This window comes from Lithobates pipiens, unplaced genomic scaffold, assembly GCF_037356315.1.
Source record: "Lithobates pipiens isolate NorthernLeopardFrog02 unplaced genomic scaffold, aLitPip1_a1.2 Scaffold_3, whole genome shotgun sequence".
NCBI lineage: Eukaryota > Metazoa > Chordata > Amphibia > Anura > Ranidae > Lithobates > Lithobates pipiens.
In genome coordinates, this window is record NW_027507790.1 from 42,928,111 (window position 1) to 42,942,213 (window position 14,103).

The window sequence follows — 14,103 nt, forward strand, 5'->3', positions numbered from 1 at the left end:
GCAGCGCCCTGTTCGCAAGTAGGAGTGGTTCGTAAGTCAGGGACTCCCTGTATTAGATAAGCACTTGATGGACCACAACATACAGGGATATACAATGTAATAACTGACATAATCACACACATAGGTTGGACTTGATGGACTTGTGTCTTTTTTCAACCTCACCTATCATGAAACTATGTAACATGTGCCAGTGTGCTGCAATTATTAAACTTGCATTGCCATATGTTAATACAGTCCAGTATTTAGTCATAAACATTGTTCTGTATGCAAGCAGCTTTTTCCTGTTCAGAATCCAGTCAGCCAAGTAATGTAAGCAACAGTGTGACCCATAGGGGATTGCAGGACACAGTGACCCCCATCCATGTTAATTCACTGAATCTTGCAAAAAAAATAATAATTAATTTTTTTCTTGGAAGCATTCTTATCTTATACCCTCTTCGATTTCATTACACATGGCATCTGAATTGCTCACTGCAACTGATCCAACCCTGCACTACAAAAAAAAAGACAGTTGAAACATAACAATAATAATTCTCCCCGACAGTGAAATCATTACCTTCTTTAACCATTTGCCGACCGGAATACACAATTGCGTGTTTTATAACAGCAATCTTAGTGGCTAATTAGCCTCTGGATTGGTTTTACAGACGACGGGAGAGATCATTTCCCCCCCACCCCCTGCACCTCTCTGAGGTCTCCCATTCCACTGGAGAGCCCAAATTGAAGCTTGCGGTTCTGCTGGTTTATCATACTGCTGATCAGTGACTGTAATGTCCCTGATCATCTCTATGATATGAGAAAACGGAAGCGACAAGTATTTTCTCACTTCTAGTTTCTGCAGACTGTAAACAAGTAATTTATGGCTTGGAAAAAGCATCTGCTCAAACTGATCTTGGTTTGATTAAATGCTTTCGGGCAGAGGATCTCTAATAGACCCCAGATGTCTCAGTATAGAAGACCAATGATTATTGCTATCACAAGGGATGGTTACATTTCTTATGATAGCAATAAACATTACAAAAAAAAAAAGTTTAAAAAGGAACAGTATAACAATAAAACATTCTTAATAAAAACTTTTTTTTTTAAGCGCCCCATTCTACCATGCTTGCACACAAAGGCGAACACATGCATAGGTCACGTATACATATGTAAATGATGTTCGCACCACACATGAGGTATCATGACCATTTTAGCGAGATAAATTATTCGACCACCCGACCTCCTGTGTAACTCTAAACTGGTAACCTGTAAAGGCTTTTAAATCGCCTATGTAGATTATTATTATTATTATTATTATACAGGATTTATATCAACATTCCATAAGTGTGCGCAATTTTAAAGCATGATGTTAGGTATCTATTTACTCGGCATAACATCTTTTATTTTTTATCAAACAACTGGGTAGTATATTGTGTTATTGTGTATTTAAAAAAAAAAAAAAAACTTCTTGCGCAAATAGCATGTGACATAAAAAATTGCAACACCCACCATTTAATTCTCCAGGGCCTCTGCTTAAAAAAATAAAGTTTAGGATTTCTAAGTAATTGTCAAGCAAAAAATACTGATTTTTAAATGTAAACAAGCGTGTAAGAATAGACCTACCCACGGAAAGACATTACTATATACAACTCTGTTTTAATATTCAGTCAGCAAGGAATCATAAAAAGGCAAATAAAAGAATACAGTTTCCTTTAAAATGGGCTATTCCCTCTTCCTTTCATGTCTGGCCAGATAACCACTTTCAAGGCACTAGTGTGATGCCTAAAATTTCTTAGGACATAGCACTTTAAAAAGATACAACCAGCCCTACCGCAATAGTCTCCTGACAATAATCCCTTAACATCCAATGTGTCTATGCATTGGTCAAAAGGCCAGGCACCGAAGGGATACAGAAATGTACTTATTGGAGAAAATCACTCCATTTGCACAGTTCTCATTTTTATAAAATCATACAGGCCAGGTTTTAAAATAAATCTTCTTTTGAGACTTCCCTGTGGGTCCATTTTAAAGTCTCACGTAGTACAGAGATGGTAACCTTTTTAGACATCAAGCAACGATAATCCTGACCGCTCACTAGTTCTTTTAGATTGATTAGGCTGCATTCTTATTGATCATCCCAAAAATGACTCCTCTGTGGAATTTAATTGCAACAACAATAGTGAGAATTCCTTGTTGTTGGTTTGTGTTGTTTCTATGGTAGCAGACATGCTATATATCCATGTCACCAAGCATGATGAGCCAAGTACCCTATGGTAGTTCTCATTAGATAGTATAGGCGTTTTACTGATAAGTACATTTACCTGTATTCCACAACCTACACAGGAGATACAAATTGGAAGTTTAATATTATATGTACTAATAAACTCTTACCAACCCCTACTTTCTAATGCTGAGAACCTACCTGCTTCTGTGCAGCTGCTCCCATCTGAAGTTGGCAGAATTTTATGGCTTGCTCTAATGCAGCACCTTCATCCACCTAAAAGACGAAACAACCAAGTCAATAAAAACAGCAATGTTACTACAGCAACAGCCTGAAAACTAATGAAACCAAAGGAGCTCTAGTAATTGTTACACGCAAGAAGATCTGCTATCTATTGACTATGATAGAAATAAAAGGCTCGGCTAATTGTTACCCACAGGCTGCCCACACTCTCTTAAAGGGAATCTTTAATCGTCTTAAATATATACACAGATGTGATCAGCCTAATGTAGAAAGCCTTCCCAATGCGTGTTAATAACTGAAAAAGCTTTCATATATGTTTTTTCATGATATTCTGTATGTACTCGGGGCTGTCATATTTGTTTATTGCATATACAGTCTTTGCTTTATTAACAAATTACCTTTTTACTGGTAGTCTCTTTCTATGCACATGTACAGCTGATCATTCGTTTTAGATGGTTTGTTAAATATGAAAGCAAGATCAAGATCTGACTGCATGTTAGGGTAGCTCAATAATGCATGTTTATGCCTATAGAGAAATATTATTATTTATTTCTGGACAAAAGCAATAACGTTTCCCCAAAAATACTCAATATGACTGACCACCCTTTTCCCTGAGATCAGTCTACCAAGTTGCTTTCTTCCATAGACAGCTCATAGCTTTAGCAGTGGACGTTGCTTGGCTTATCAATTATCTCAGCAGCTGTATAGCAGGGATTTTTACTTTTATTGGAGGAAGCATCCACAAATTCATATATGTGAAAGAATTATGAATCTCTGCTACAGCAAATACAGTATGTTAAAGTCACCAAAAGAAAAAACATTAAAATCAATGATATAAAATAAGAACTCAAAATCTAAACTCAATGAAAATGCCCAATTTGGCACAGAACTTTTGCCAGATATCCAACCAATTGGTCAGGTGGGAATATCTTCACACAGCATCATCAAAATGAGTGCTGGATGGGCTACTTCAGGGTCCTCCAAACGTTTTTAACAAAGGGCCAGTTTATTATCCTTCAGACTTTAGAGAGGCCAGACTGTGGCCTGTAGGAGTAGAAAATGTCCTGGGGTCGGTAATGGTTGGCGCTGGCAGGAATAGTGCCCCATCGTTGGCGTTGGTGGGAGGAATAGTGCCCCATCGTTGGCGTCGGTGGGAGGAATAGTGTCCAGTCATTGGCATCAGTGGGAGTCTTTCAGAATGTGGCTAAGCAGCCATTATTAAGTGTTCAGGAGGCAATCCTCATGAATGCTTGTTTTTTATTTTTGCTAAATGGCAGTTTACAATGGAACTAATGTGTTGCATTTGTGAGCCAAGCATTTGGCTCACAGTTGCGTTGCAGAGTTGATTTTCAACTCAACATGCATCATTGAATTTGTTGCAAAATATGAACTACCCCCTCCAGCTGTATGGTAGGCTTTAGATGTGTGATCAGGGGGGCAAGCAAGACTGTTTCACAACCACCTATTTTTTCTATCCCCAGCCTCCCATGTGAAAGAGGCCCCAACATACTTAAAACAGGTGTATATGTACAGAGTTAAAAAAAAATGGGGGAAAAGACGATGGAATAACTTGCGATATCAATTTAAAAAGAAAAACACACCGCCACAAAACAAGAGCTGATTACAGGGATAACTGCACTGTGTTGTATCTACGTTGAAAATAAGATCCCCGGGGAAGTCTATCTCTCCAAGGATCACCTTTGTCTTGTAAATATAGTAAAGATGTGTTCCAGCAACATATGACTACATTGAGAATGATAGAACTAACCATAATACACTCAAAAGAACGTAAATCCTTAGTGAAGTGACTGGCCCCAGGTTATACACAGATATAAAACAAATCCTCCTATATAAGTTGTACATGTCTCTCTGCAGCCATCTCTTTTATAAATACATTGAAAGTGCTGAAATTATAAAGCTTGTCTGAGAGTTTGAAAATAAATAAATAAAATAAAAAAGGGGGGGGGGGGCGAAGAGCTGAACTTACCCTCTGCAGAGCTCAGTGAGGAGAGCTCTGAGAGCCGATAGGAGGGAAGGGAAACAGCCCCCTCCACATAGCACGCAGGAACAGAGCTGAGGCTGCCAATCAGGGGGAGGTCCTTCCCCTGTCACTATTTTACTCTTGGTGTCAGGAAAACTTGTCAGAAACGATTCATGCTGATAGCAGAGGAAGCAGGCAGCAGATAGAAATGACAATATAGAGCAGGGGTCTCCAAACTTTTCAAACAAAGGGCCATTTTATTGTGATTTCAAATACATTTTTATTCATTAGAAATTGAAATCTGAATGGAAGAAATGGCGTCAGTCATAACATCATGATTCCGCAGAATGCAGCCTCTACTGTAGGCATAGAGTGAGAAACTACAAATGATGCTGGAACATGAAAATGATATGGCGGTGTCTGTAAAGCCAAAAACACATACCTTGCATGCATATGAATCCAAGGTTTGAATACACACAATATAAATACATAAAGCCGTATGAAACTGATTGCGTCAAAGATCTACATAGCTTCCACCATATTCAGTTTTCTATCTGCCTGTCACCCTCTGGGCATTTAAAAACATTGAACTTTATTTAGTCACAAGCACTGCCTTGCACAAGTATTCAGAGCCTTCACCAGTCCTTTCTTTAATCAAACTCAAAATGATTTCTAAGGGCTCATGTAGACGACCATAAAGTATAATTTTATTCAGGGTCTTGCTGGAAGTAAGTGCCTAGATAGAATCTTCTCTGTACACTGTGCGCATGTAATGTTTGTGACGTCACTGCCCTGCCTCTCCATCTCATCCAATCAGAGAGCGCCATGCATTCATTCAGAAAATGCAATGCATTCTGTGAATGGCGCCTGTGCTCAACTTCTGGGGCAAGCCTGTACAGCCCCTTTTTCTGGGTGGATTTGCTTCAGGTTTTTCAGATTATTTGGATGATGCAAACAGGATTTCTTAAAGTAGAACTAAAGGCAAAACTATATTTTTTTACATTTTGGATAGAGTAAGAGAGGGTTCTAACCCCCGTAAGATTTTTATTTATTTTTTGCCATCGGTGTCCCATTGCAGAGATTTCCCTACACTTCCTGTCCCATAGACAAACAGGAAGTGAGAGAAAATCCCTGCAAACTAAGGTAATTCCTTGGGGACCCCAGGTCACCAGAACTAGCATCCACATTGGAAGATCCCTCCCCCCCCCCCCCATTACATTTCTGCGGACAACCCAAAATTTTGGATTTTTTTTTACTTTCACTTTTAATTATAATGGTAAACAAGACAAATAGGGAGGGTTGTGTCTCTTTAATAGGGGCACAGACAGCAATAAAAACCCGACAGCTATTCTAATCCCTCTGAACATCCAAAACTAGAAAAAAGGTTTTTCCTTTAGTTATATTTTAATATCAACTAAACTTGCAGTGTTTAGGAGATATTTAAACGGGATGAAGCCGATGACGTCACCAGCACATGCGCTCTGAAGAGGAGGCATACGCATGTCGTCCCTTCAGAGCTCTGTGCCGTAGGCAGGACTCCCATGCATACCAGGTGACGATGTAAGCGGTTACAGCGGTGCATACTAGCAAATTATGGCTTAAACCACCCAGTGCCCACGTTTTTTTTTTTTTAATAAGAATGTTTACTACTGCTTTAAGGAGATTTATCCCCTCTATTTATCCTGTTTACCATTATCATTGAAAGTGAAAGAAAATCCTACATTTTGGGTTGTCCCCAGAAAAGTAGCAGAAGTGAAATGGAGACACTAGGTCTGGTGATCCCTAGAGAATTCCGTTGATTTGCAGGGATTTTCTCTCACTTCCTGTTTGGCTATAGGACAGGAAGTGAAAGTAAATCTCTGTAATGGGACACAGATGGAAAAAAAAAAAAATCTGACAAGGATTAAATACCCTCCCTTGCTCTAGTCAAAATAAAAAATAAAAAAGTTTTGCCTACTACTTTTAACATGATGAGAAAACTATTCAAGAGAACATTTGCAAGACGCTATTTTCTGGCAAAAGCAAGTAAAAATTGTTTTTCAAGAACATTTTTGCTGTTGCAACTTCCCAGAATGCACTGCCAACACCAAATTGGATTTAAACACAGTCTTTACACAGATATGATAGCTATAGTTGGCTAGTTAGAGTGGAACGTCACTCTCTCAATCAACATTGACTCATTTTAATTCTCATGCTACTAGCATTAGTAAATAAATAGGAAAGTATATCATATTTACTGGTTTTAAACCTTTTTTTATATACATTTCTTCAATTACTTCCTGGTTTCCATGCCTAGGAGTCTTCAGGAGGGGAGGAGGGGTTTTCTCATCTAAGCACACCCTCCTGCCTGCATGCCTGGGCTAAGGGAGGCTGAATTCCAAAAAGTAAATACTACATGAATCATCAGCCCTTATTCAAGATGATAACAGCCAGAAATTGTAGAAGGATGTACCGTATTTCAAAGTGATTTCTCAACAAAATAAAGCATGGAGACATGATGGATGGGGGAGTTTGCTTTGAATAACAAAAATGAATTAAATAGCGTTTTTGCTCTGCGATGCTCACATACAGTGTAGTTCCACTTTAAACGTGAAGATAATATATTTCACACATGAGATGTCTCTATTTTTTTTTTTGCTTAAATAATAAAAACGGAAATGTATGATGTAACAATTCCCTCTTGCTAGATAAAACCACAAACAAACACAAAAAAACAAGATGCATTGTTGCAGTTTTGTGCCTAAATGTTATCTTGATTGAGCAGTATCTGAGCTATTAAAGTTAACATGTAAGAACACGAACATGGAACTGCCGTTTGGTTTTTACACAAAAATAAGCTTTAGGACTGTCATCCAGGCATTACAATTTAGCAAAGCCCCGATCAGAAAAAGCATGCAGCCAGCAAAGTGCCAGTTTACTGTCCTTCAGTCCTTAGGAGGGCCAGACTGTGGCCAGTGGGAGCAGAAAATGGCCCAGTATCAGTGAGAGTTAGCCCTGGTTCTCATTGGTGCAAATTGACATGTCAAATCGGCCAGCAATGGCACCTTCCTGATTGGTGCGGCTCTGCATTTGCGGTGCCACACCAATTTCAAAAAGTCAATTCTGTACTGCTTTTTGCGATTTCCATTGACATCTGTGCAGATACCCGCACGCATGTCTGTGAAATCGCAGCAGAAATCGTGACTGACATGCAGGAGTGAAATCGTGTGCGTTCAGGTGAACTTGCACGGCTTAATTCCCACAGCTCAGTGTGAACCTGGGCTAAAGCCTAGAACACATGGGCCGAATGTCGGGTTGCATTGGCCGTGTGTACAGAAGCCAGTCCAACAGAAGCAGTCCATTCAGCCGGATTCTGTTAAAGGGTCAAGATCGAAAAAGGTCTGCTGACCAGTCTCAACCAATAGCTTACAATGCCACAGGCTTGGTGGTAGTAAATAAGTTAATAATTGTGCCCCATTGTTGGTATCAGCGGAAGAAATAGTGCCCCATCATTGGGAGCAATGGTGCCCCATCATGATCGGTGGGAGGAATAGTGTTCCATCATTTATACCAGGGAAAGGAATGGGTGCCTCATCGTTGGTGTCAGTAGGAAGAATAGTGCCTCTATCAGTGGCAGGAATAATGTCCCAAAGAACAGATACGTACAAGTAAGGGGTCACACCCAGCCCATGGGCTGCAGCTTGGGGATCACTGCTCAAGAGGAACACTGGTTGAGAAAGACTGCTCTAGGTAGTAAAATCTGAATCAAGATGACCAATCTACAGCTTAAACTTTTAAAAACAAAGTCAGCAATGGCTATTTTCAAAAAGTTTTCCCCAAAACAATGAAGGTGTTAAGTCTAGCTAGGAGTCGCTCACTGGTATTACCACACCTCCTGCTACATTCTCTATCATACAAAGAGACTAAACCGGTAGAGTGAACCCTGCCATGATGCCAGTCACTGTCACTTTTGCTAGTCAGTTTGTTCTGCAATAGATAGAAGTCAGCTATGTTTGACCATTACTGTTATACAGGATACAGCAGGAGGTGTTGGGACACACAAAGGGGTATGGAAACCCTCAGCCCCCAAACAGTAATATATTCAGGAATTCTCTCCAGGGGATCTTACTGTTACCCAAAAACCTACAAGAACCCTGGGGCTGAGTTGGCCGACGTAACTGCACTATTACTAGAATATCAATCTGGATGTACTGATCCTTTAAACGTTGTTTCCACAGATCCCAACTTCTTATATCAGTCTAATTTCCTATGACCTATTGCACACTTGGCGTATTTACAAAACCTCAAGCAAAGGAATAGTAGAAGTAGGTCACAGAAACTGATCAAATTTATGCTTTTCGATTCTGTTGAGCTACTAAAATATATCAGACGGTGTCTGATTGATTGCTTTTTCAATAATCTACTGGCAAGGCTTTTTGCATTGTGGCAATAAATGAGACTCATTGACTGAGTAATAGACAAATGTATTGATGGGTATTTTTTTTTTTTTTTAAATATGACATTTAACAGTGCTTAAGGGCAATGTCTTTTCCTGCTAATTACCTTCCATACACCAAAGAAGCATCATTATAAAGGTGCTATGTCAAGGTACGTCCTCTGGGATAGTAATAGCTTAACCCATAGAGATCCTAATACTAAGGCAACTTGTTTAGCAATAACATGACTGTCTATAGGAGACAATAATTTACGTTAAAATTATTTTATACTAACAGAAGCATTCTTATTGGTGCACACAACCATCAAGAAAAGTGACAGGCAGAAAAAGTATACTCCTCTCTTGGGTTGGAGGAACGTGATGGGCCTGCACAGAGTTCTGACCTCAACCCGATATAACACCTTTGGGATGAATTTGAGCGGAAACGGCAAGCCAGGCCTTCTCGCCCAATATCAGTGCCTGACCTCACAAATGCACTTCTGGAAGAATCCAACAAAGAGAGCTTCTGTAGCTCATGACTCCAATCAAATCTGAACATCTTCCCCACATGCAGTGCAAGCTCACCAGGCGGAATGCAATATCACGGCAAATACAAACCAGTAAACACAGCAGTGAGTATACAGAATACCAGCAGCACTGTCTCCCCTATCCACTTGTTCCAAGGATCTCAATGGGTATTTAGGGGACACTCAACGGCTCCCACCTCATCATAGTACCAAACAAAGTAAACAAGGTATCATAGTGTAGTATTATTTATTAAAATGTCCAGCTTAAAATAATATATGCCCTTTGTACTACAATTTGGAGGCAGTGCTGCGGGTTTTCCATTTTCTCCCTACTGTGTTTACTGGGTTGTATTTGGCATGATATTGCATTCCGTCTGCTTGTGGGGAAGATGGAGTGATGCACAGATTTTTTATGTTTGCGACATCATGAGTGTTCCTTCCCTATTGACTTCAGCTATTATTATGATGATATGCTACATCATGAGTTTTTTTTCTTTAGATTTCTTACTGGTGGTGAGAGAGACGCAAACACTCATCATTAACAGCGGGCTCCTTCTGAGGATCAACACAGGCACCTTCAGTGTAATCAACAAGCAAGCTACTTTCTTCTGTTTGGTGAGTGGCCATTTCTCCCATACTTCTACACATGAAGGACAATTGTCACTTGTCACTTTATGGACTAATTTATGGTCACACATATCTGTGGTTGACTTTTATGGTTATTAACCCCCAGAAGTGGGTGTGCGGGCTGAGGGAAGTGCGGTGTGGGGCAGGGGTGGGCTGGAGGAAGAGCATGGGGGGCAGGGGTGGGCTGGGGGGCAGAGCGGTGAGGGCAGGGAAAGAGCGGTGAGGGCAGGGGTGGGCGAGGGGAAGAGCGGTGAGGGCAGGCAATGAGAGAGAGGAAAGAGTGTTGAGGGCAGGGAGTGGGCGAGGTGAAGAGCGGTGAGGGCAAGGGGAAGAGTGGTGAGGGCAGGGGTGGCCAAGGGGAAGCGCTGTGAGGGCAAGGGTGGGCAAGAGGAAGCGCTGTAAGGGCAGGCAGTGGGCGAGGGGAAGAACGATGAGGGCAGGTGGTGGGCGAGGGGAAGAGCGGTGAGGGCAGGCGGTGGGAAAGGGGAGGAGCGGTGAGGGCAGTCAGTGGGAAAGGGGAAGAGCGGTGAGGGCAGTTAGTGGGAAAGGGGAAGATCGGTGAGGGCAGTCGGTGGGCAAGGGGAAGAGCGGTGAGGACAGTTGGTGGGCAAGGGGAAGAGCGGTGAGGACATGCGGTGGGCGAGGGGAAGAACGATCAGGGCAGCTGGTGGGTGAATGGAAAAATGATGAGGGCAGTGGGTGGGCGAGAAGAAAAGCAGTGAAGGCAGCGGGTGGGTCAGTGAAAGAACAGTGAGAGCAGCGGGTGGGCGAGGGGAAGAGTGGTGAGGGCAGCAGGTGAGCGAGGGAAACAGCGCTGAGTGCAGGAGTGAGTCACTATAAGCAGAGAGTTACTCTCTTGTCTATAGACTGCTGAGAAAAGATCAAGTCTACAGAATACACCTTAATGACTGTGCATTCACAACATATAAAGTACATATCTGCTAGTAAAATGTGCCCAAAAAAAAACCCTTCTTGCAAGGATTTAATCAATCTTCACTGCAGAAGTTTACCTCCTCCTGTTTACCAGAAACTCACACCTGAATCACAGTCACTTTCTACTTCCTGATGGGGAAGGTCCATCTATTATAATCACATAATCAGATCTAGGAAACTATCAGGGGACCCCACTGCACCTGTCACAATGCCAACCCCATTGCTCTGACTAACATCGGGCACCATTCCAACCTCTCTATCCCCAACCTTGCACGTTCAAGAACAGGCACACAATAATAGTTTTTTTTGTTTTTTTTTAATTTACATACTATCATTAGTGTTCCTGATCACCGCCACACCAGTCATATAATGATGCTGTACTGCACTAGTGACAGTATTTTCCAAAAAAATTACATAAAAAAACTCACCATGTCTCTTACTCAAGTCTCAGCCGTCCGAGATTCTCCCTCCTGATTGGCTGAGACACAGTAGTGGTGCCATTGGCTGCCGCTGCTGTCAATCAAAGTATTCTAGCCAAGCAGGGGAGAGAGGGGATGGGGCCGGGTCGGGCTCTGTGTCTGAATGGGCATAAGAAGCTGCAACTCCGCTCGGGTGCAACCGTAGGAAGCGGCTTGCTGTGGAGGCAATCAACAGGAGGGAGGGGCCAGGAGCACTGAAGAGGGACCAGAGAAGAGAAGGATCTGTGCAAATTCACTGCAACAGAGCAGGTAAGTATAACGTGTTTGTAAAATCGAATTTTTTCCCCCTATATAAATAACAATCACTTTAATACCATGGACTGCCTACTTTCCAAAAAAGGGGTCATTTTAGGGGCATTTGTACTTTCCTGGCCATTTTAGGGCCTTTAAAAAATGAGATAGGCCGTCAGGATTGATCAAGTTTCAAATACATATATATACACCATAGTTTGTAGATGCTACAGCTTTAACACAAACTAAATAATATACACAGATTTGGGTTATTTTACCCCCCAAAAAAGGTAGCAGAACTAGTTTTGGTCGAAATATATGAAGAAAGATTATTTGCAAAATTGTATTAACAGAAACTAGAAAATCTGTTTTTTTTTTAAATCTCTGGTAATATTCGCTCTGTCAAAAAAAAAAAAAATGATAACATTTTCTTTTGGATACGATGTTGATTAGCCAATTGTCATTCAAAGCGCGACAGTACTGAAAGCTGAAAATTGGCCTGGGCAGGAAGGGGGTTAAAGTGTTGGGTATTAAAATGCTTAGAGTGTTCTTTAAAGCGGAGTTCCAGCCATTTCTGTGTTTATTAAAGGGGAGCTGCTGACTTTTAATAAACACACACTCACCTGTCCCACGGTCCAGCGATATGGCTGCCCAAACCCCCGTCTCTCTCTCTCGATTCTCCCAGGGTTGGCACTGCAAGTGTGGGCATGTGGCTGTGACAGCTTGCGGCCTCACAGCTGGGTGCGTACTGCGATTCTCACTGTGCCTTCTCAATGGACGGGCAATCTTCTGGGACCTGCGACGTTACCCAGAAGATTGCAGGGAGGGAGGGGGAGGAGAGAACTTTGACTGTCAAAACTAGGTACCTGTGCCCCCCCCCCCCAAAAAAAAGTGCCATGTCGGGGGTAAGGAGTGCTTAATGTGGAACTTCAACTTTTGGGTGGAACTCTGCTTTAAGTAGGCTGGCAGCTCTTGGTGACCCTGAAAATGGCCACAAATACCTTGTAGAATTGAGGCTGTGCCTCTGACTTTACAAGCATGCCAATGTAACAATTGTGTGACCAGATTGTTACTTTTAGCCCAACAGCAAGCATACCACATTTAACCACTTCAGCTCCGGACCAATAAACACCTTAAGGACCAGAGGCCTTTTTGCAATTTCGCACTGCGCTGCTTTAACTGGTAATTGCGCGGTCATGCAATATTGCACCCAAACGAAATTTGCGTCCTTTTCTTCCCACAAATAGAGCTTTCTTTTGATGGTATTTGATTGCCTCTGCGATTTTTTTTTTTGCGATATAAATGGAAAAAGAGCGAAAATTTTGAAAAAAAATGATATTTTCTTCTTTTTGTTATAAGAAAAATCGAATAAACTAAATTTTAGTCATACATTGAGGGCAAAATTTATTCAGCCACATGTCTTTAGTAAAAAAAAATGTCAATAAGCGTATATTTTTTGGTTTGCGCAAAAGTTATAGCGTCTACAAACTAGAGTACATTTTCTGGAATTTACACAGCTTTTAATTTATGACTGCCGATCTAATTTCTTGAGGTGCTAAAATGGCAGGGCAGTACAAATCCCCCCCAAATGACCCCATTTTGGAAAGTAGACACCCCAAGGAAATTGCTGATGGGTATGTTGAGCCCATTGAATATTTATTTTTTTTGTCCTAAGGGATTGAATAATGACAAAAAAAAAAAAAAAAACATATTTTTACAAAAAGTTGTCACTAAATGATATATTGCTCACACATGCCATGGTTATATGTGGAATTGCACCCCAAAATATATTCCGCTACTTCTCCCGAGTATGGGGATACCACATGTGTGGGACTTTTTGGGAGTCTAATCGCGCACGGCACCCCGAAAACCAATCACCACCTACAGGATTTCTAAGGGTGCAAATTTTTGATTTAACTCCTCACTACCTATCACAGTTTCGAAGGCCATAAAATGCCAAAATAGCACAAAACCCCCCAAAATGACCCCATTTTGGAAAGTAGACACCCCAAGCTATTTACTGAGAGGCATGTTGAGTCCATGGAATATTTTATATTTTGCCACAAGTTGCGGGAATATTACAAACTTTTTTTTTTGCACAAAGTTGTCACTAAATGATATATTGCTCACACATGCTATGGGCATATGTGAAATGACACCCCAAAATACATTCTGCTGCTTCTCCTGAGTACGGGGATACCACATGTGTGGGACTTTTTGGGAGTCTAGTCGCGCACGGCACCCCGAAAACCAATCACCACCTTCAGGATTTCTAAGGGTGCAAATTTTTGATTTAACTCCTCACTACCTATCACAGTTTCGAAGGCCATAAAATGCCAAAATAGCACAAAACCCCCCAAAATGACCCCATTTTGGAAAGTAGACACCCCAAGCTATTTACTGAGAGGCATGTTGAGTCCATGGAATATTTTATATTTTGCCAAAAGTTGCGGGAATATTACAAACTT

The 14,103-nt window shown here is 41.3% G+C and overlaps 1 protein-coding gene across 4 annotated transcripts in view; it reads right to left on the reverse strand.

Moving 5' to 3' along the window:
• Nucleotides 1-14,103, reverse strand: part of CABIN1 (calcineurin binding protein 1) — a 326,274-nt gene that overhangs the window by 25,477 nt on the left and 286,694 nt on the right. For all 4 annotated transcript variants that reach the window (XM_077461572.1, XM_077461571.1, XM_077461570.1 and 1 more), the window contains one exon: nt 2,402-2,476. In XM_077461572.1, the coding sequence (XP_077317698.1) occupies nt 2,402-2,476 (75 nt within the window). The remainder of the gene's footprint in view (nt 1-2,401; nt 2,477-14,103) is intronic.